A 23,844-nucleotide genomic window follows, 5' to 3' on the forward strand; every position below is an offset into this window, starting at 1 on the left:
AGCCATTTAGCTTAGGCATTCTAACACGAGGATTAAGGGGTTAGGTTCTGATCCATGTCATGGAATGCTAGCGGTGAGCTATAGCCATTTAGCTTCGGCTCAAGTACCATAATGCGATTACGCAAGAGGCAAGAGAATACAAAGAAATATAGCCAAATCCGTCTGAATGACAGCAAAAAGAGAAAGAAAACTTAGATGATAATCTTTTATCCCTCTCTCTCTTTGCAAAGCATATGCCATTCCTGCAGCACTGCTGCCTGAAGTGCATGTTGTTCAGCCTCCTCAGCTGTCAACTTTGAAAGGGTTGAAGGACCCTTGGATTTACCATCTTCTTCACCATTTTCCTTCCTTTTCTCTTTCCTTTCTTTTTTTTCTTCTTCTGCTTCCTCTTCCTCTTCTTCTGTAGGTTTTGTAGGTTGAGGTGGTGGTTGGGCTGCTTTGAGCAATGCAATTCGTTCCATTGAGATCCTTAGCCTCTCCACAGCAGCTAACTTCACTTCATCTTCGGGCATGTATTCGACACCCTCATCTGTAATGTCATCTAACCATCCCTGCAAATCTGATCCAATTTCCTTTGTGATTGATGCATCAGAGGCTCGGACTACAAATTTGCACATCATGATTGTTGTCTCATCTCCCAGATCAACATTTCTTCTCACTTCACTGGCACCAAAGATCATCATGCCAATAAAACCCCCATACCAAGTTTTTGCAGCAAAGCATAGCTGTTCGAGAAATGAGAAGACAATAACAATGAACCAAAGTTGAATTAACATCAAGTCTGGGGCTACAAAGATCAAAAGTCAAAAACACCCATAGCAGGATATCAACATGAAGAAAGAAGAGGATAAACCTACTTGAAAACCAGCCACTGTTCGGAAAATGTGAGAACAAACCCTATGGAAAGGCTTTGAAGAAAGAGATTTCAAACCACTCAGAAATGGAGAAGCTCCATATTGCTGTGCAGCAGTAGCTTTGAAACCACTCCCTTCATAGGTATATGCACCTGAGTACTCCAGAATAGCAGGTAAACTAGGCCATAGGCGGAAGTATTCAACAGGTGAGATTTTATGGGGCAAAAGAACCTCAGTTAATGGTATCTTGTAAGGTTGACACCTCAAGACTACAGGTTCTCCAAATTCTGTTCTTGAGCTCCATTTTTGTCTCATGAATTGAGGATCATCTTCAGTATAATCACCGTTACCATAATCCCCTCGGGCACTAATTCCGTGGAAGGGGTAGTACAATACTTGAACCCAAAGGGCACACCTCTCAAAGTTGGAGACACCAACAGTCACACTGCAAAATACTGGATCCTAGGAAGACATCACAGCAAGTAAATGGACCATCAAACCTCATTGTACAAGTTATTTTCAGAAATTTATGTACACTTTTAGGAACTTTCAAAATAAAATCTATACAAATTGGTGCTGAAATAGAACCTGTGATACAAGGTTACACAACTGCCGCACTGCTTGAGGAGATCCGTCCATGAAATATAGTGCACCAGATATGCCAACCCGTATGTCCACTCTATTAAGTTCTAGTTCTGTCAGATTTAAAACCTGCAAAGTGTCTACTGATAAGCATATGCCATGCAGTTCATCCAACTAAATACTTCATCACCCAATAAATCAAATACCAATCCTAAAAGATAAGTTTAAACAATCACTTTACAACTAAATACTTCATCACCCAATAGAGAGGTAGTCAGATTAATTATCTTAATTTTAATCATACCCTGGCAGGAGGTAGAGAAGTTGTAACAGACATGGACATCTTGGCAGAGGAGTTATTGTAACAGACAAGAAATACTTTTTTAGTTTCATGCCTATTCCCATTCAAGTTCTGTTTTTTTCTGAATTATTTTTTAATTTCAAGTTTTCTGGAAATCTTTTAGGAGTTTCATGTCTCTTCTTTTCTTAAGTCTTTCTTTTGTTTTCGTATTGCCAGAACCTTCTGTTATTATTATACAGGCAGGCCAGATGTAGTTCACCTTTTATACCAATGATGATGCCTCTTGAATGCACATCCTATCTTTGGAGAGTAATTGTGAGTCTACATGTGTCCACAAGTTTACTTGCAGAGAACTCATCAAAATACATTTCTGATTCAGTTATTGTATGAATCAGGCAAATTTACCAAAATACCCACTGGGTCAACTTAGCCAAAATTACAAATCCTCATTGTAGCATAAGGTGATTGTGAGCATTCATGGATCTATCGGCTCTTACTCTTGTGCTCCTTTCTTTAAAAACCTAACTCAGCAACCTACCTCCCTTGGCATGTCTTTCCCTGTTAAAGAGATATGGTGCAAACCTATCCCTCCTCGGGTTGGGAGTCCTTCCTGGAAAGAATCAACACTTGTGATCTTCTCCAGAAAAAAAAGACCCAAGACTTGTTTATCCCCGCACAGGTGTATTCTTTGCAAAGCAGATGGGGAGAATGGGTACCACTAATTAGTGTCTTTCCATTATGCAAAAGCTGTTTGGGATTGGGCTTTATCCCTTTTTGGGTGTAGTTGGAACCCTCCTTTGAATGTACGAAGTTTGTTTTCTCCATCTTTCTTCAGCTGGCCAGTAAAAAGAGGAAGGATAATGTGGAAGAGTATAAGGGCAGCTGTGTGTTGGTCTTTGTGGGAAGAAAGAAAGTCCAGATTATTTTTAGATAAGGAGAGGAATGCGGAGAACTTAACAGAGTTGATCCACATAAGGGTAACACATTGGTTGAAATCCCTGAACCTGTTTTCAAACTTTACTGTGGATGATTTGTTGAGAAGATGGAAAGAAATTGCAAGTTCTTCCCAGGTTAAAAGGGTCATAAATCCTTCTTGGATTCCCCCTCCTGCTGGTTATATAAAGCTGAATTTTGATGGCAGTAGCATGGGAAATCCAGGGCTGTCAGGTATAGGGGGAATTTTCAGAAATGAGGAAGGGAATGCCTTAGCCCTTTTCTCTGGCCCAATTGGTGAGGGTGACTCTCTTAGGGCTGAGATTTTAGCAGCTTTGGAAGGGATTCAAAGGTCAAGAGAATTGAATAATAGGGGACTGATTATTGAAGGTGATCCGGGGGTAGTGGTAAATTGGTTAAAGGAAGATAAGATAGGAATGTGGAAATACAACAATGAGAGGAAAAAGTTCAACTGGTTGGAAAAGGATGTTGAGATAAAGTACAGCTGGGTGAAAAGAACTGCAAATTCCTTCGCCAATGGGCTAGCTAAGCAAGGGGTGAATAGGGATTCTTTGTTTTGGGCTTATTTCTAACTCTGTACTTTTTCTTTTCCTTGTTTTGGGGGAGTTAAGATAGTTTACCTCCCTCCGCTTTTCTGTAACTTATTCTTAATTGAATTCAACAAAGATTTCTGTTATTGATAAAAAAAAAATGGTTGGATGCAAAGCTATCCCCAGAGACTTATCTTGCTTCTCCTCGGAAATCTATTCATAACATCCTTTCTGTTAGCGTAGGGGTATTTCTGTCTTTATACCTTGATTAATGTTGCTGATCTGTAATGTTGTATTGGAACAAGTGCTCTTAACTTAAGTAAGGGCACATAGGTCTTTTCAGTTATGTTTTAATAATAATATAAATGCTTACTGGCCGACTAGGAGAAGTCAAGTTGACTCTTTCAGTTCGAACCAGAATTCTCTCTTTCTCTCTCTCTCTCTCTCTCTCTCTCTCTCTCTCTATCTATCTATGTATCACCTTTTCTTCTTCTACATAACTGAACTCAGTCAGGCCGAACTCTAAGGCAGACCTGAATTCTATCACTTTCTTTCTCTTTACTCTCTTTAGCCAAATGTTGGGTTCATTCTACTTCTAGGTTGGCCTAGGATCTGGGGTTCAGGAGGGGCCTTAGGGAGTGTGAGTTTTCTTTCTTATTGGATTTACTTAATCTGTTAAACTCAGTTAAATCGGCTCAGTTCTGGTTTGATATAGGATTTGGCCATCTTCCTATTATGATCTGTTCTCTCATGCTTCCTATGATCTTCTTGTTGATTCCCAAGGCCCAGTGGGTTCATTCCCTGTGAAAGAAGTGTGTTTTAACCCTGTTTCCCCTAAAATCAAGGTTTTTTTTTTTGTTGGGAAGAGACTCTTGGGAAGATCAACACTTACGACATGCTCCAGTAGAGAAGGCACTATTGCAATCTCTCACCCCATACTGTCTACTCTGTAAAGCCAATGGTGAAACTACTCCACACTTATAATCTCTTGTTTATTTGTGTCTTGTGTTTGGGAGCATTTTTTCTCTCTTCGGATGCAGGTGGGAACCTCCTCAGGACATGATGGGTTTGTTTACCATTGGCTTCAATTGTCTACCAAGGAGAAGAGGCAAAATAATGTGGAGAGCCACTAGAGCTGTTATCGTATGGAGAATCTGAGAGGAAAGAAATAACAGATTTTTAATGAGCAATATAGGTCTTTGAAGACTATCATTGAGAACATTACTTTAAAGGTAATTCATTTGGTGAAGACTTAGATTAATTGATTAGAGGTTGGGAAGTGGTGGCATATTCTTCTACCTTGAAGCCAAGTTATAAGGAGCAATGGGTTCCTCCTAGCAGTAACAGGGTGCAACTAACTTTGAAGGCAGATCATGTGGTAATCTGAGTCCCTTAGGAATTGGAGGAGTCTTTAGGGATGGAAATGGTTCTATAGTATAACTTTTTTCAGGGCCTATTGGTTATGGAGACTCTGTAACAGTGAGATCAGCAGAAATCTCACTGCAAAGATTGATTTCCAAGAAGCTAAACCTAAGGCAGGTGGAGGTTGAAGGTATACCTCTAATGCGGGCTGTGCCATGCTGACACAACACGGATTATAGGTGGCCCGGATGCCATCCGTGCAGGGCCTCAGGCCTTGGCGGGCACAACATGGTCCTCCTCCGAGGTTAGGTTGGGCATGGTTAGTGGCCTAGTTCCCATCCGTGTTGGGCTGGGCCTGAGGAACCGGGCCATGGCAGGCTGGGCCTACTTTATTTCTTTTCCGGTTTTCCACTTTTCCTAAACTAAGAAAAATTAGAAAAAAATAACATATAATAGCAGAAAATTAACATGAGTAAACAATAAGTTAGAAAAAATTGTCATTTCAAATCTAATTTGTACAAAAAAAATACATTGAAAAAATAATACAATGAAGTTTATCATTCAAGCTACTCTCCTCCTCTTCCTTGTTTCAGGTGAGATGCCATGTGTCTAAACAAATGGTCATTGCTATGGCAATGGAAATCATGTATGCATTTTTTGCAAACTGCTCTTCTTCCCTTTCTAGGGATTTTCACAATCTCAAACATAGTCCAGACTCCGCTCCTTCTGCTACTAGAGCGGGACCTGGTATTATTGGATTGGGCTTCATCAACAAAAGGAAAAGGATTTTAAGAAGAGTTGGCCATTGTAGAGAGTTGTGATGAGAAAGTGGGGGGGTAGGGGTATTTATAGGAATTGGGGGATAAATTTGACCAAAATACCCTCCAAAATTAGTTGTTTATGGCTGTTGGGAGGGGTATTTTGGTCATTTTAGGCCTTATGTTATTTGACTTAAATACCCCCAAAGGACCTAAATTGGCTGTTGTATAGATGTTAGGGCCTTAGGGGGCATTTAAGTCATTTTTTGCCCCCCATGATCCAAAATACATAAATACCCCTTGTGGCAGTTTATAGCTGCTGGGGGTACTTTAGTCAAAATACCCCAAAAAAAAACAAATATAGTTGTTGCCCCCCTCCAACAGCTATATTCTCGCGGGCCGCACACGTGCGCATGCGTGCCATGCTGTGACAGGCCTTGGAGGCCTGGATTCCTGTGTCATGCCAGGCACAACCCCTATTGTGTTGGGCCATGCTGGCCCGCCATCGGCCCAGCCCACATTACAGCTCTAGTTGAAGGTGACTCTTTGTTAGTGGTGGGTTGGTTAAAAACAACAGTCAGGGAAGATGGGTGTATAGACAAGAATTAAGAGAAACCAGAAAGCATGCATATGAAGTTGGAGCCTCTTTCAAATGGGTTAAAATGTCAGAAAATGGTTTGGCTGATGCGTTAGCCAAACAAAGGGTATAATATGCAGTAAGATTAATGTGTTTGCAAGAAACAGCCAACAGGACTCAGAAAAGCATCCATTATGACTCTGAGAATAACAAGAACCCAGGAAGGGTGTAGACCAAGTAGAGTTCATGTATATTTGTGTTTACCCTTACCAAGTAGTCTGTTGATCATCTAACCCACCCTGTGGGCTAGAGAAGTCAAAGCAATGCATAACATTCAGTAAGTTTAATGTGTGTGAAAATGACAGCCTATAGGACTTAGAAAAGCATCCATGATAGTTTTGTCAAGAATAAAAATTAGAAAAGCATCCATGATAGTTTTGTCAAGAATAAAAACTTACCTTAAGGTGCAATGTGATCCTTCCATCATTTGAATCTGCCAAATGATACGCTTCAACATAGCAAGGATCACTACTACCGGTCAAAGTATATGCAGTTGGAGGAACTTTGAGGAATGTAGAGTCAATGCCCTTTGTCAATAGAAGAGTTAATTCACTAGGATCTGGCCTCCAAAGCTCCTGAATGGCTTTATGAACCAGTCCTTCCAACTTCCTGTCCTGAGCTGCAGAAGCTTCATAAAACTGAGCAGTGAGTTTGTGGTGGCTGAATGGATAATCTCCCCTGGCTTCACTAACTCCAGCCCACCTGAAAATGATACATGATTAACCACAAATACAAAGAACTATGGATTTATTCCAAAAGATATTAAGCATAGAATATATAATGATAGCAAATATTTTATCATCTGCAGCATCAAGTGTTTCGGGTAATTACAGGTTAAAAAACCACAGAGATGATTTTTATAGTAAATAAAACACGTACATATTCCTACGGTAAAACAATACAAAGCTAGGCAACATATGTGTGGTTTCTTGAAAGCAATTTGAGAGCCCTCTCATACTTAACATGCCTCCTTCATGATCCCTCTTTGAAATAACAGTTTGTTCTCCTCATCTTCCAATTCCTTACCCATTGCAATGAAAACCTCTGTGCATCCTTGTCACAATCTTTTGGGATTTCTCCCGATTTTTATGCTTCATATCTGTATCACTAGATTTTCCTCCAACCCGTTTCTTCTCCAACTTTTTTCACAGAAAAATTATCGGTGATAGAGGTGGAGATGAAATAGAAGGCAAAACATTTTTATTAAGGTGTAGAAAGAAATACATAAAATTCCCAATCTCACATTCCCATGCAGTTGTGTTGGGTTTACAAGCATTAGAATTTTTAGAGCTAGAACTCCTAGTGTATATTTAATTTCACTAGGCATTATTTGTTACTAATTAGGCAGCTAGTACAAATGGACATAACCATAAAGAGAACCTTGATTCTAATATTTTATTTCCTAATTAAACATTATATAAGCATATGAGATAAGGATGTTTCTTGTCCATATTCATGCTTATTAATTAGATACGTTGTTCACATTGTTAATTTGTTACTGTACACTCTTGTTAGCAAATTATAGTTGAAAAATAATGGAGCTACTCAACATAATCCGGAACTATTTAACCTAGTTGCTTCACAATTTGCTCCAAGTTTCATGAAATTGACACAAATTCTTCCAGATGGCTGTAGTTAGAAAAGAAGTGCCAATTATATCTGTAGAGATTAAGATAGTCTCCCTAAATGGATTTTATGAATTGTTTTTTTTTTTCGGTTGGTAAGAATTTTTATGAAATCTCATTTTATAACGAGTCTAAGTCATTCAAAATACTTCCAGAGAGATGAAGATAGTGGCTCATACTTGGAAGTTGTAGAAATAGTTAGTAAGCCACGGGTGTGGGGTTCCATACCCACACTTAGGCTCTAGTATGTGTGGTTCCATACCCACATCTAGTTGTTTTTAATTCCTTTTAAAATTGGGCCGGCTGGCCTTATCCTTATTCATATTATGTTTATCCTTTTTATGTTTTGTTTTATTATTAGGACTAGGATTGTTTGTTTTATCTCCTATTCTTGTAAGGAACCAAAACTACAAATAATAAAGTGTATGGGGCGGCAGATATTATCAACTGAACCCCTTTCTTCTCTTTTCTCCTCTCTTCCCTTCTCTTCTTCTTCTCCTCTACTCTTCTTTTCTTTTCTTCTCTTTTCTGAATTACAGTAGAACAGAAATCTACTTGCTTTATTCAAGTTGGAATCAAAGCAATTGGCGAGAAAAACTAGGTTTTTCATGTAAGCCTGATCTTGTCGGCTACATGAGAATCCATTAAATCAAGACTTCTACAGAAGTTGCCTGGTTCTTGGAGGTTACTGGAGTGCTGAAAACTGCCGAAGAAAGATTCTTGGAGAATTACCCGGTGACCAGGAAGAATCAGAGATCAGATTCAATCAAGGTTAGGGTTTCAAACCTAAGTGGACAATCAGAATTCTTTTTCTGAGAAAGAATTCAGGTTCGATCAAGGTTAGGGTTTCAAACCTAAGTGGACGATCAGGGTTTCAAACCAAAGAGTTCTTTTTTTCTGAGAAAGGTACATTTAAGCTAATTCGACCTTAGATAGAAGTTATCAAGAATTCTTTTTAGCAGCAACATAATAAATCTGAGAATAACTTGCTGTTTTTCAATATCTGAGAATACCTTGCTGTTGTCTCCTTGTCATTAAACCCTTCGATCTCTTTTTGAGGAATCAAGATCTGTTCTTTACTGATATTAATTTAGGGCTCTGATTTTTACTGAAGTTACAGTTTTGAGAAGAAACTGTCGACTGAAATTAAGTTCTAGGCACCTATTCTTTGCTGAGATCAATTTCTGGATTGCTTTTCTCTTTCTCTTTTAGTATTTCAGCAAAAAAAATAAGTCTTTCTTCTTGGAGTTTTGTGACCTATTTGCAATCTACATAGTATGGAAAAGGTTGGAAGTGAGGTGAAAACACAAGGGGAAGGTTTTGGGACTGGTAACATGACTGAAAATTCGTTCTAGATTACCATTGTTAGGTTTGATGGAACAAATTACTTGGAGTGGGCCCAATCGGCAATGATGGCCATTAGGGGTAGAGGGAAATTAGGGTATGTAACCGGAGACACAAAAGAACCAGCCAAGGAGGATATATCTCATCCAAGATGGGTTCAAGAGAACTACTTGGTGATGATGACCTGGCTATGCAACTCTATACAGCCCCACATCAGCCAAAACTATCTCGGGGCAAAAACAGCCAAGGAGATTTGAGACAGCATGAAGGAAACCTATTCCCAACCCCTCAATGTTGCTAGAGCTTATGAGCTGAAATGTGAGGTGAAAAACCTCAAGCAAGGAGATCAAGAGAACTACTTGGTGATGACCTGGCTATGCAACTCTATACAGCCCCACATCAGCCAAAACTATCTCTGGGCAAAAACAGCCAAGGAGATTTGGGACAGCATGAAGGAAACTTATTCCCAACCCCTCAATGTTGCTAGAGATTATGAGCTGAAATGTGAGGTGAAAAACCTCAAGCAAGGAGAGAAGCCAGTCTCAGTATATTTTGCTACTCTAAAATCCCTTTGGTATGAAATTGATCACTTGGAAACTATTGAATGGGAAAACCAGAAGGATGCAGCAACATACAGAAAACTGATTGAAACAAATAGGGTTTTTGAGTTCTTAGCCGGTCTAAACTCAGATTTTGATATTACAAGACAGCAACTTCTCACTAGGGAGAGCGTGACTCTATCTCAGGCCTACTCATTAGTCCATAGTGAAGAGTATGAGGAAGGTAATGCTATCTTTTCAACCCATAGAAGCAGCCTTGGCAGCAACAAAATTCAAGGCTAGAGGGGAAAAGGAAAGGGAAGTTAAGATGGAGGACAAAAGAGATATTTTTTGTGATCATTGCAAGAAGCCCAAACACACTAGGGACACCTGTTGGAAGTTGCATCATCATCTAATGCCAGCTAGACTTAGAAACAAGAAGGAAAGTGCTAATACAACAACTACTACTAACAATACATCCTCTTCCAGCAAAAGGACCAATCCTTAGATGCCTTAGCAATTGTCTGGGCTGCACTGACACAACTAGAAAAAGAAGTTGGCATTTCTGGATCTACATCTCAGTCTTCAGCTATTACACCTGCTCAGCCTATTTCAGCCCTTGCTCATACAAGTACAAGAGCTACTGCATGTCATGCTTCTGTCCCATGTAATACTAGATCTTTTTGGTTAATAGATTTAGGTGCTTCAGACCATATGACCAGCTTGTCTACTTTGTTTAGCACCTATTGTTTATCCTCTGGGAGAGACAAAGTTTCTATTACTGATGGCTCCCTTGTACCAATTTCTGGCAAGGGAGACATCAAATTGTCTGATGCCATCACCCTATCCTTAGTTTTGCATGTTCCCAAGCTTAGTGCTAACTTACTTTTAGTTAGTAGTATTACTAAAAATCAAAACTGTTCAGTAACCCCTTTCCCTGATTGGTGTGTTTTATAGGATCTGGAAACAAAGAAGGTGATTGGGATTGGCCGTGAGATGAATGGAGTCTACCTACTTGAACATTCACAGGGGGAGCAGAGTGAAGTAGGGAAATTGTTTGTCTCTCAGTCTTGTAGTAAGATTATGCTTTGGCACAACCACTTAGGTCATTTATCTTTTGAGTCTTTGAAAAGTCTTTTTTCAAAACTTATTTGAGTCAGTAGAAGTGTCTAGTTTAAAGTGTGAAAATCGTGAGCTTGCAAAACAAAGTAGATCATCTTATCCTTTGAGTAATAAAAAAAGCAACATTCCTTTTGAAATTGTGCACACCGATGTTTGAGGGCCATATCATACTCCCGCCATGGGGGGTACAGATATTTCTTATTATTTGTTGATGATTATACCCGTTTTTCATGGGTCTACCTTATGCACTCTCAAGATGAGGTCCCTTCTCTAACCCAGGCTTTCCATCAGATGGTTCTAACCTAGTTTGAAACCAAGATTAAAACTCTTAGATTTGATAACGCCAAGGAATACTTTGCAAAACCCTTGGCATCCTATCTCATTGATCATGGGGTCATTCATCAAAGAACCTGTCCTCGTACACCTCAGCAAAACGGAGTTGCTGAGAGAAAAAACAGGCATATCTTAGAGGTAGCCAAAAGCATCATGCTCAACTCTAATGTTCCCATACGCTTTTGGGGGGATGCAATCCATACAGCCGTGTACCTTATTAACAAGGTTCCTTCACGAGTTCTAAACATGCAAACCCTGTTCAGTCTCTGGTATCCAAACAAGGACCTATTCACTATTCCCCTCAAAACTTTTGGGTGTACTTGTTTTGTTCAAATCCTTGGACCTCATCGCTCCAAATTTGATCCCAAAGCTACTAAATGTATTTTCCTTGGGTATGCACAAAATCAAAAGGGATATTGTTGTTATGAGCCTGTTTCAGGGAAGCATTTTGTGTCCATGGATGTCACTTTTTTTTAGGATATGCCCTACTATCATAGGGCTTCTCCTCAAGAGGAGAACAGTGGAAGGGATTTCAGTTTCAGCCCCAAAAGTTCCTTTACCTATCCCAGTTACTGAGGGGGAGAGTTGTGAGGAGGGTTGTCAAAAATGCAAAGAGTTGAGGGTGTATCATAGAAAGTGGTGGAGGCAAGTTGATTCTCATTTTCAACAGCAATCCAGGTCAATTCCAACATCTTCTACAGCCCCAAATCCAGACACTACTACTTCTCCCACTATTGATCCCATTATTATAGATGTTCAGCCTCCACTGTCAGATGACCTTGATCTTCCAATTGCTATTCGTAAAGGGAAGCGTCGTTGCACCTCATCCACTGCCGATTGCATCTCCAAGTTCCTTTCCTATAATTGTCTCTCAGAATCCTACAGATCTTACTTGGCATCTATTGCTGCTATTCCTATACCCAGAAAAGTACAAGAAGCCCTTTTGATACAAAAATGGAAGGAACCAATGCAAGTAGAGATGGATGCCCTTTTTAAGAACATGGGAACTAGTTAACCAGCCTGAAGAGAAGAAACATATTGGATGAAGATGGGTGTTTTCTATGAAATATAATGCTAATGGTACTGTACAGAGGTATAAGGCCAGATTGGTTGCAAAGGGATTCACACAAACTTATGGCATAGACTATACAGAAACCTTTGCACCTGTAGCAAAAATGAACACTATCAGAGTTCTTCTATCCATTTCTGCAAACTTCTCATGGCCACTATTTCAGTTGGATGTTAAGAGTGCCTTCCTCAATGGAGACTTGCAAGAGGAAGTATACATGGAGTTACCCCCTGGCTTTTATAATACAGAAGCAGGAAAGAAAGTTTGCCTTTTGAAAAAGGCCTTGTACGGGCTGAAACAATCTCTGAGAGCTTGGTTTGATAGGTTTAGAATGGCTTTGGACAAATTCGGATACATACAGGCTCAGTCAGATCACACTCTTTCCTTTAAGAAGATAGGTCGTTCCCTGACTCTACTTGCAGTCTATGTAGATGACATTGTGATAACAAGGAGTGACATTAGTGAAATTGAAACTCTTAAACAACATCTTCACAAGGAGTTTGGAGTGAAAGACCTAGGGATATTACACTATTTCCTAGGAATTGAGGTAGCTCGATCTAAGCATGGCATTTTTATCTCTCAAAGGAAGTATGTTCTGGACTTATTGGAAGAAACTAGAAAGTTAGGAGTAAAACCTACTGACACTCCTATTGAGCTAAACCATAAAATAAGTGCAGAAAGTGGAGAACTTCTTGAGGACAGGGCTATGTACCAAAGGCTAGTTGGGAAACTTCTTTATCTCTGCCTAACTCGGCCAGATATTTCTTATGCTGTCAGTGTTGCTAGTTAATACATGCATACTACTAGGACCACCCACCCCCTTGCAGTAGAAAGGATTCTTGCCTACTTAAAGAGGTGTCCAGGGAGAGGTATACTCTTCAAGAATAATGGTCACATGAAAATAGAAGTGTATACAGATGTGGATTGGGTTGGATGTGTTGATGACAGGAGGTCCACCTCTGGATATTGTGCATTTGTGGGGGGAAAATCTTGTTTCCTGGAGAAGCAAGAAACAAAATGTTGTTTCTCGCTCTAGTGCAGAAGCAAAATACAGATCCATGGCCAATGGTGTTGCAGAAGTGTTATAGCTGAGATCCTTGCTTAATGAGTTGGAAATTGATTATGATAAGCCTCTGATGCTGTATTGCGGTAATCAAGCTGCAGTTAATATTGCCCACAACCCAATTCAGCATGACAGGACTAAGCATATCGAGGTTGACAGGCATTTTAACCGAGAGCGAGTCGTATCTCAAGAAGTATGCTTTCCTTACATTGCCTCAGACATGCAGTTAGCTGATCTTTTCACCAAAGTAGTCACAAAAATCAAATTGGAGACAGATTTACGCAAGTTGGGCATGACAAATATCTACTCTCAACTTGAGGGGGAGTGTAGAAATAGTTAGTAAGGCACGAGTGTGGGGTTCCATACCCACACTTAGGCTCTAGTATGTGTGGTTCCATGCTCACATCTAGTTGTTTTTAATTCCTTTTAAAATTGGGTCGGATGGCCTTATCCTTGTCCATATTTTGTTTATCCTTTTTATGTTTTGTTTTATTATTAGGACTAGGATTGTTTGTTTTATCTCCTATTCTTGTAAGGAACCAAAACTATAAATAATAAAGTGTATGGGGTGGCAGATGTCATCAACCGAACCCCTTTCTTCTCTCTTCTCCTTTCTTCCCTTCTCTTCTTCTTCTTCTCCTCTACTCTTCTTTTCTTTTCTTCTCTTTTATGAATTACAGTAGAACGGAAATCTACTTGCTTTATTCAAGTGAAGTGAAAGAAGCTGCCTTAACATCCATAAGGTTTAACAGTATCTTCTGTGTGTGTGTGTGCGCGTGCACGCGCATGTTGGGGGTGTCATCATGGGATATAGACACAATTTTGAGGTTCAGAATCTGAAAAAGTATTTTCATGGACAGCAAGCAATATATAGGAAGCCAAATAGAGTGTAATACAGGGGTAGTTGCTTGACGCAGTGGTAAAATCTTGGGTTGATAAGCATGAGATTTAAATCCCAAAAGAAGCCACTTTGTGCTAAAAAAATGCCAGGTTAGGTATGTATCCAGTCTACCCCTCCCAAGACCCCAGATAGCCAGGACCATCATTGGGTAATGCCCCACAATAGAGTGTAACAGTTGATAGATGATCATTAAAAAAACACCTTCTTCCTTGAGACAACTTTTCTCAAATTTGACAAGGAACAACAGAAGACAATAATTTTGATAGAAGTTTTTCTTCATCCAAGATTCACCAAAACAATCAGAAAATGCTTACCTGCTTTCAGGATGGCCTGCAACATATTTTAGTCTCTGCAATATAATACGACACTGATGCTTGTTTACAGAGTCAGCAAGGCCATTATTTCTAAAATCTTCCAGCTCTTTAGTCAACATCTGCCCAGCCTTAGGGTGACATGATCCCAAATGCTGAGCACATTGAAGAACTGCCTGCACATCCTGGAGCCTATTTGAAGTGGTCGCAGATGAATCTACATTGAACAATACTTTGTGGATATTGGATATGATGATGTTCAATGGATCCTCAGGATCATCAGCCATAAGTGGATCTAGACCATCTAGATTGATATGTTCTCCAACAGCCCATATAAGGCGGGCAGATATTCTCGGGGTGTTTATCTGACAACAAAGAAGCTTTGAAATTGTTACTCAAGCAGAAAACACCACATGGAATGAGATGTAGATGCACTGGAAGTAAACTAGAAAAAGGAAAAACTAGCAGAGAAACACATTAGAACAAGAAACATACTTAAAAATGTTAAATAACAACAGGGAAAGAGGGTATTTCCAGTATGACATTATAGATTAAGTACAACATGAAAGCCATAGGCTGCTAAGTTTTGGGTATTGGTAGGATTTGATCATTATTTTAACTAAGAATTGCATCATTTTGACCAGTAACTACGAATTGCATTTCATGTTATACCAGAAGCCAAAAAAAAGTAACATCAAGATAAAAAAAAAAAAGAAAAGAAAAAAGAATATATAGGAACCTTATTTAACTAAGAATTGGTAGAATGCCATTATAGATTAAGTACAACAATGAAAGCCATATGCTACTAAGTTTTGGACATTGGTAGGATTTGACTATTATTTAACTAAGAATTGCATCATTTTGACCAGTAACTAAGAATTACATTTCATGCTATACCAGAAGCCAAAACAACAAAAAAAGTAACATCAAGATAAAAAAGAAAAAAAAAAGAATATATAGGAACAAGAAAAACAACGAAAAGCCACAATTGGAAGTAGACCTAAAAACCGCATCATAATACAAGCAATTACCAATTTTAACATTCTATGCTCTTTTCTTTTTAATGACTAATAAATGGAATTTGTTAGACACAATGAATAGAACTGTGTACATGGTATAGGGAGTGCAATTGCATCTATGGAAAAACGGTAAACCAACTTATACCCTTCTTCACAAAATGGACCCATAGACCCTAGCAACAAAAAGGTAGTACGCTTCCTAAAATCCTTTCAGAGATCCTTCTGCAGTATTCATTTTAGTTTCTCTCTCTGAGGGAATTAAGAAGCAGTCTAGTCACGTGATCATTCATATTGAAGTTCAACCTTAGTAATATGACCAACAAAACCTTTTAAAACAAATTCTACTGCACTGAATGAAACCTGAAGAGGTAAAAGTTACAAAGTCAAAGCATGAAATCAAATTGTTAAACAAGGTACAATAATTGCACTAGTGGAAAGGAGTACTTTGTTGCAAATTGAAGGTTTTAAAGAACAAACAGAAATCTGAGAGGACATTAAGGTAATAAGAAAATGTCTGACAACCCTTCAATTCAGCATGTAGCCCTGAACAGAATGGACCAAGATAACAGGAGATGTTATAGAGACAAATAGTTAGGCAAAGGCTCTCATGATGCCAAAGATAATAATGGCATTGATCATGGTAGTGATTAAGATGGTTTGATCACGTGCATAGAACACCATAGATAGCACCTGTAAGAAGAAGTGATATGTTGCAAGTTGAAGGGACTGGAAGGGCCAGGGGTAGACCAAAAAGGGACATGGGTCCAAGTAGTAAGAAATGATTTAGGTGCTCATAATTTAACAATGGACATGGCATTAAATAAAAAGAAATGGTGAAACAAGATTCATGTAGCCAACCCCATATAGTTGGGATAAGGCTTGGATGATGATGATGATAGTTGTGGTAGTGACTGTACTCAAAAGACTAAAGTAGATGAGTTAATGACCTTTTGTTCCTGAACTTCTTATCTGTTACTCGTTCAAAAAAAAGGTAAGAAAGAATACTTTAGGTCGTAATCAAGATAACAACTGATGTAGTCTATCAAAAAAAAGATAGCAACTGATATATTAAGCATCATGAGCTCATCGATTAGATAAAAAATCATTTAATTATTTATTTATTTCTTTTAATCCATTATGGTAGTACAGATGAGATGTACAATCTGGAAAACCAATGATTATATCCATCCTACCTCCCAACTAACTACACACGAACATCATAGAAAATATTTATGCATTATAAGCAGTAAAAAATCAAATAATCTAGTGAACATGTCTGAGCAACAGTAAAGCAACTTTTCAATGTTCAGTTTCCTTGATATAGGATGCGGTTTCAGTTTTCTTCAAAGAAACAGAATGAGATATGCTAGGAAGAACCCAAGAACAGTATTTAAAAATCTAAAAGAATTACTAATGAACCTGACGCAAATCTTTAACAAGCTCGTGCTGCAATTTTTGTAGTCTCGTCTCATTTAGAATCTGATCCTGAGAAGCACCATCTTTAACCCTTTTAATACCTCCTCTAGTATCATAGATATGACACAATCTCACCAACAACTTTAGATAACAATCAATAGAATAGGTTCGTCCTTCGCAGTCCCATTTAACACAAGGCCTACAAACTTCCACCACTTCCAGTGCTGGCTCAGTCCAATTCAATGCTCCATAGCCAGTTCCATAGGCCAAAGCTCCAATTACTCTGCTTTCTGTACCAGAATTCTTTTGCTCAGGGAGAGGAAGAGATAATTGGAAACAACTTTCCACTAGTGAAGCAACTAGCTCTTCTCTGAACAAGCTTTTACTCGTCACACAGTTTAGGTCATCTTTAATTGTCACATCTTCAAAAAGTGAAGCAATATCAGTACCACGAAGGGGTTTTTGCCCTCTTCGGACACTCTCCTTTGCAAAAAGATCAACACATAAGGCTGTGCGACATATACATGCTAGAGCATGCATACGGTCTGACTCTGCCCTCAGGTTCCTGACCATAAGAAGCAACCTTTTGAACAATGAAACCTAAAAGCATAACAGATATGAATATGATATTAGGATACAGCTATGTCTCCAAGCATCAATTAATGGAAATTAACGCGACAAGAACAAACCAACTTTAACAATTACAGCAAAGAAGTTTTCAACAGTGGTGGACAAATTGTGTAATACAACTTGGTAAGTGCTAAGAAGTGACAACATTAAAAGGACATTACCCAATGTTGGTCCCAGCTATCCAGGGTCTTGGGAAGGGTCAAATGGATATGGACATAACCTTCAGCGTTTTGAAGAAGTAACAACATTATTTTTTTTTCTTATTTATTTCCACTTCTTTTTCTTGGACAATGATAGGAGTACTGATTAGAAGATGAGATTACAAAGCAGTGAGTTTTAAAGCATCCCAACAAAGAAACAACCAACAAGGAGTGCAAGTACACAAAAAAAAATGAAGCTAGTTAACAAACTCACCTACATAAATATAGATTAGATAACTGATAGAAAATACTGTTTGGATAGGAGGGTAAAAGCATAATTAATAAACAGACACTGAACTATAACAGCTAATAGATAGTTGGTTAAATTTCAATTAATTGAAAGCCAAAAAATTAATCAACAAGTGCCTGTTCTTCAAAGGTAATGCTGAAAAACAATAAGTATTGATCATTATAGAACTGAGCCTATTCTAAGAGTTCTGGTTCACCGTAAAAGATGAGCCCAATCAACAGGTATATGAAGTACATCAGTCATAGTTTAACCTCAATAGTTATAGAACTGAGCCCCGATTGTTGAGCATGTTTTACAGTCAGTCCAAAGCTCTGATGAAGGATAAGGGAATAAGGGTTGCCTCCAGTTGACAGCTAAAACAGAACCTTTGCTAAATCCTTACGAGCACCTTGAAAGGCAATAAACTTCAGGAAAAAAGGTAACAACCTTAGAAAAATAAGACTGCTTTTCATATTATCTATTGGATTCTTAATAGATACAGTATAGATGAGGCCATTACAATGGCCATAAATCTGAAGCATACAAAAAATCCTACAGGATAACTATGACAGAAAATAGAGATCAACATATAAAGAAATAGTTAATAATAAAAAAAGCAGTTACAGCAACAACAATATTAATGTTTTGAATTCATCATGAAGGCCAACATTTTCCCTTAGAGAAAGTAAAAGGATCAAAATGCAGTCATATGCCAGTTTGCAAATGTCAACAATGTTATAGAAAAACTTTAATAGGTTTGTGGAGTATTGGAAGAAAATCTAGAAATTAGGATATAAAACCTGCTGGCTTTGCAGAAGCATGGTCTTTTGAGAACATAAATTAGTTAGGCCGTGAATAAAACCAAAATACTGATTATATTTTTTTGATCAATAACAGAAACTTTCATTTAACTAATTAAAGTAAAAAGAGTACAAACCAGAGCTGGAAAACAATATCCACCCACCCTTTAACTTTACAATCAGACGCCTATTTAGCTATTCTCTGCCCTTGTAATAGCACCATTACTTCATCTTTTAAAAAGTCTCCAATACCAATCGGACTTGAGTGCATTTCCACTACCATGCCTTTAGCATCCTTAAATACACCCCAAATCCCTGACAGGCCTGGATTGCCTGAAGAGCTTCTATCAAAATTCAACTACACTCTATTATTTGACGGAAGCTTCCACTCCAAGTATACCTTGTCTTTAATTGTTGAAGAGCTTGCCACCACCCCAAGCTCTTATAATGTCACCCACCAAGAAATCTTTGAACGTCTCTATTGTTTTCACCCAATGAGCAAACCTTCACTTTTATGCTTTCCACTAAGTCCATTTCAGATTTGTATTTCTCTTTAAAAATTCTCTATTTCTTTCTTCCCATATAGCCCAAATTATGGCTGCTCTAGCTGCCCTCCACACGATTCTTCCTCTCTGTTTAGGTTGTCTAAGGAAATTGGGGCTAAACAAGCTTGCCACATCTTGAGCCAGGTCCCACCTGCAACCAATGAGAGATTAAAAGCACAACCAAACTATTATTCACAAAAATAGGATATTAGTAAATCAGCAATGGTCTCACCACTTGCTTTGCAAAGAATGAAGATGCGAGGAGAAACACTTTTTTTTTTTGACAAAAGGAGAAAGGCATTTGTTGGGCCTTCATTTTTGGAGCATGTCATAGGTATTAATCTTACCAAGTAACGTCTCCCAACAAAAGGCCTAGATCCTAGGTGGGACAGATCTGCTCCAGATATCTTTCGCCAAGAATGTCTCCCCCAAACTGTTGGATTGAATAAGAGTATTGGAAAAAGAGACACAAGAAAATAGCTCCGTAGGAGAGATTGACCAAACCCTACTGTCTTCAATATGGGGATCAAAGAAGACTACACCAAATTTAACCAACAAATCTATCATAGAGTCACATTCCCTTTCCCTTAAGCCCCTTCTAAAACCCAAGTCCCAATCCATCCTAGAGACCAGAGACAGACCAGAATTACTTGTAGGCTCCCCTCTTTTATTACCAAAAAAAAAACATGGAGTAAATCAATAGAAACTGATCTTTGAGTGGAGAGTTGCCTAACCAGAGATCCTCTAGAAGAGGACCCTATTACTACAACCTGCATTATACCTAATGAAGCTCAAGAAAGTAGGAAGAACCTCATGTATAGATTTCCAAGGAGAAGCTGAAGGCATACTCTGAGAAGCCATTGCATCCCAGCCATTGTCCACAGCACTCACTGTGAATTCTTACATTGACTTTATGCCATAGTCCATCCCTTTGTAGGGGCAATCACCAGTGCCACTTGCTAAGCAAAGCAATATTCCTATGAACCAAGTTTTCTATTCCCAAACCTCCCTGTTTCTTCTTTTATAAGTTTCCTAGACCCCCCACCCCGATTCTTTAGACTTACACACAAAATTCCATTTTATCAAATGATCCTTCCCATCATCACCCAGTTCCCACATAAACTTCTCTATTTTCCTTGCCATCTTTATCGAAAGGTGGAAAGGAAGTAGATGGGAAGGTTGGCCATTATAGGTTTGATTAGAGTAATCCCCCCACAATGAAATATAGTTCCGTTTCCACAATGCCAATTTTTAAGAGAATTATTCCAACACTGATATCCAAAATCCTTCCGTTCTTGCAATTCCCCCCAGGGGAAGCCCAAGATACTCCATTGGCCATGTCTTGGTTTCACATTCCAAGATGTTTTCTGAAATACCATTGTACTTTGTGTCTTAATGTTATTTGTTTCAGTTTAATTGTATCATTTTTCTAATCGGTAGTTCAATCATATCAGTTTATTCCTTAGTCACAATAAGAGGAGCTCACAATTCTTCCATCATTCAAAGTTTTTGTAACTATTATTGCATTGAATAGAACCAACTTGCAGGTCATTATCTAAAGTTTATATAGTTACTCGTGGTATAAAATTTGAGGTCCAAAGTAGTCTTGGGTAATCAAGCAAACAATCACTTGAGAAGACAATTTGATGGGATGGAAACCTGCATATGAAGATCCAGGAGGTGTAGATTTGTTACAACAGCTCTAACGATGCTTTCTCTAGCAGAAGAGAACTCTTGTCTATCCCAAAGAGTGAGAATTGCTATGATTGATGCTGAAGCCCATTCAGGCTTACCTCCAGGCACATCAGCTAGACGCAACATATTAATTGCCACCTCAAATATCAAGGCTGGATCCAGTGACGCCAAGAATGGCACCAGATGCGTAACCACATCTGAAACTCCTACAACCTTCTCCGCATTACCCAAATCCTTCATATTCGCGCTACTACTAGCATTTCCAGAAGATTTGGAGAGCTTCTGAAAAACATCAACTGCACCAGATGCCACAGCCTTCACTGCATAAACAAGTGGAAACACAGTAACCCTAAAGCTCTCAATTGGAAGAATCAAAGACCTCGCCATCAAGGCATGCCTCTTCTTCCAGATAAAATCAACCATCCAGGAGATCCAATTAGAACGGATGGCAAGCGAATTCTCACTATCAACAAGTTTATCCCCAGCTAAACGGCTCATTCTTTTTGAATCAAACTCCTGAAACAACCTCCCAACAGACTCAAACGCAACCTTTGAAACTGCGTCGGATCGGTCATGCATATTCTTCCCAATCCTTCTCCACCAATTTGAGACCCCATCCAGCAAATTGACATTGTTCTCGCAGAGAATAACAAGATCATCCCGTGCTAGAATGCACCCCAGTGTTTCGGTAATCGAGTAGCGGAGATTGTCACTGGGAGAATCAAAGCAATTCGATATCTCCCTGTTGCAGTCTGATATGAGCTTACCAAGACGATGAGATGGTATTGCAGAGAGAATGGAGACAGCGGCAGAAGTGACATCAGGGTCGGGGAAGTCGAAATCTGTTCGGATGCCAGTGCACACAGTTTCCCATAAATCGGAGGTGAGTCGTGTCGATCGGATGAGATCGAAAGCTAGCTTCTTGCAGACGGCAGAGGCCGGAGACGCGACGATCTCTTCACAGGCAGATTTGGCAATGACGGAAATATCTCTACCGGCTGCGGACTGTTGGAGAGCTTGAAGAAGAGCACCGCACTGGCGGAGAGAGTCATTCGAGCGGAGATCAGCTTGGATTTGGGCGAAGAGAATATCCATTTATGGAATTGACAGAGTCACAGTAATAAGATTCTTGCGCGCTGCACTAATGCTGAGGAGTACAGATGGACACTAGATTGCACAAAACCTAGTCGGGTATATACATTTTTTTTTGAATGGGAGGGTATATACATTAGGTTTTTTTTTATTTTTTAAGATTCTGATCGATAGATACATCCCCAAATTGACGCCATTATTTATGTTCTTCTAAGAGTCTGAGTTCTACAGTGTTACATTCTCATGAGAGATAAGACGAACAATATCAGATTATATTTATACCTTTCGCTTATTGGGACGTGTTTTGTATTTTCCGATCGCGGGTTCGGCGCGGCCGCGCGGTTAAGCGCGCGCAGAGGATGCTCGTCGATCCGTAATTCGGGTAATCCACCGGTTCAAACCGAACCGTTGAAGTTGATGTCATATCTCATTCTCATAAATTCATAATTAAACTTTTAAAATTACAAGAGAAATTTCATCGTAATTAAATTTGAAATAAAATAATATTAAAATTTAAAAAAATAGTATTATCTCGTTATAAAAATAAAATTATCATTAGTCTTTAACCATTCCCCAGGGCTTTGTTTGGTTCATAAAAATAGTGGTTTGGAATGAAATGGCCCATTCCGATTCAACTTTTTGGTTGGATGGAATTGGACTTCAATTTCTATTCATGGCAGAATAGCATTCTCACAGTTGAGCGAATGGCAATTCCCTTCCCCTTAGGAATGAGAATCCCATTCTAATTTATTAATTTACTAATTCTCATTTCAACCAAACAGATGTGGTAATAGACCATTCTGAATTCTGATTCAGATGGATTTCAATTTCGATTCTCATTCCCATTTTGACTGAAAACCAAGCCGACCCTTTTGGTTTATTGATTTATTTATTTAAATTGGATTTCTTCGATAAAAATTACTTGAATAACAAGCTGAACTGTGCACTATATAACCCGCCCCCCCCCCCCCCCCGTATTTACATTGTACATATTTGTAATTGCACGTATTTACATGTGATACACACGTCTGAATCAGCGGTTATACACATCAATATATATGTTTGGCTCTTGTGAATTTCTTTCTCAAGTTTAGTCATTTGATAAAGATTCTAGATCTCCTGCCCACACAAATTTTATCCATGTCTAATCACATAACATTGCAGCTACATATGGAGAACATCTCATCCTCTTAAATGATATTATACAGGGGGAGACATTCCCAATTCACAGGAGTAGTGTGTTGTGAATAGACGTGGATAAAGTTCTTGTGGGCAGGTGATCCAGAGATGGAAGATCCACTCTTTGCTAGGGTTAGGATTTGAATTTCTTAGAATTTTTTGACAGATTCTAGGTGTAGAACTTTATAGTCTTGCCTTGTTAGGAATTTTAATGTTAGTATTGGGAATAAAATGAAAACATATTAGTTGATTTTCAATTTGATAGTTATTTTGCCAACCGTGAGGACCAATGTAACCATAACTCAAAGTGAGAGATTGAATGGTTTTGACCTTTGGGCCATCTTGCGAGACAATTGGAACCGTTCTAGAGTGCAAGGTTTTAAAACCGAATCAGACAACGAACCAGTTAGGGTTTAGTTCCCAGGTCAAATGGTTCGACTGTTTGAACTGAACGGACAGCCCATTCTAATAAAAAAATAAAAATCGGCCAAACCGTTGAACGGTTCAAATGGTTCGACAGCCCGAGTCAGTGTTTTGCTGATCAAATTAATGGTTTTTGGGGAAATAACGGTTATAGGGTAAAATGGAACCGGTCACCTAATCGGTCCCATTTTTTGGTTCGGCCATCTAGTCTGGTCTGATTTTGAACTAGAGTGTTGTAATGTATAAACATGCACAATGGGGATAACCCATTCCATCTCCTTTAACCTTAACCCCCAACCCTAGTCCCTGGTGGTAGTAAGATTTGACCACA

At 38.9% G+C, this 23,844-nt stretch overlaps 1 protein-coding gene across 1 annotated transcript; it reads right to left on the reverse strand.

The window, feature by feature from the left end:
• Positions 1 to 7: 7 nt before the first annotated feature.
• LOC104594681 (protein TPLATE-like) lies at positions 8 to 22,167 on the reverse strand. The gene is made up of 7 exons (XM_010255089.3): positions 20,784 to 22,167; positions 16,724 to 17,320; positions 14,289 to 14,650; positions 6,377 to 6,680; positions 1,443 to 1,565; positions 858 to 1,316; positions 8 to 725 (listed from the first exon to the last, which is right to left on the reverse strand). Exons 1-7 carry the CDS (start codon positions 21,912 to 21,914, stop codon positions 207 to 209), a joined length of 3,495 nt encoding a protein of 1,164 aa, XP_010253391.1. The 5' UTR covers positions 21,915 to 22,167; the 3' UTR covers positions 8 to 206.
• Positions 22,168 to 23,844: the final 1,677 nt, after the last annotated feature.

The sequence above is a fragment of the Nelumbo nucifera genome, chromosome 2 (assembly GCF_055504915.1).
Source record: "Nelumbo nucifera cultivar China Antique chromosome 2, China Antique-T2T, whole genome shotgun sequence".
In the NCBI taxonomy this organism is placed as follows: domain Eukaryota; kingdom Viridiplantae; phylum Streptophyta; class Magnoliopsida; order Proteales; family Nelumbonaceae; genus Nelumbo; species Nelumbo nucifera.

Excerpts from the sequence above, each read along its gene's own strand:
- LOC104594681 (XM_010255089.3), bottom strand. The coding sequence starts at position 21,914 with ATGGATATTCTCTTCGCCCAAATCCAAGCTGATCTCCGCTCGAATGAC. Across the intron at positions 14,651-16,723 it reads TTGTTAAAGATTTGCGTCAG|ATAAACACCCCGAGAATATC; the intron begins GTTCATTAGTAA and ends CTTTGTTGTCAG. Across the intron at positions 1,566-6,376 it reads GGATCACATTGCACCTTAAG|GTTTTAAATCTGACAGAACT; the intron begins GTAAGTTTTTAT and ends GACACTTTGCAG.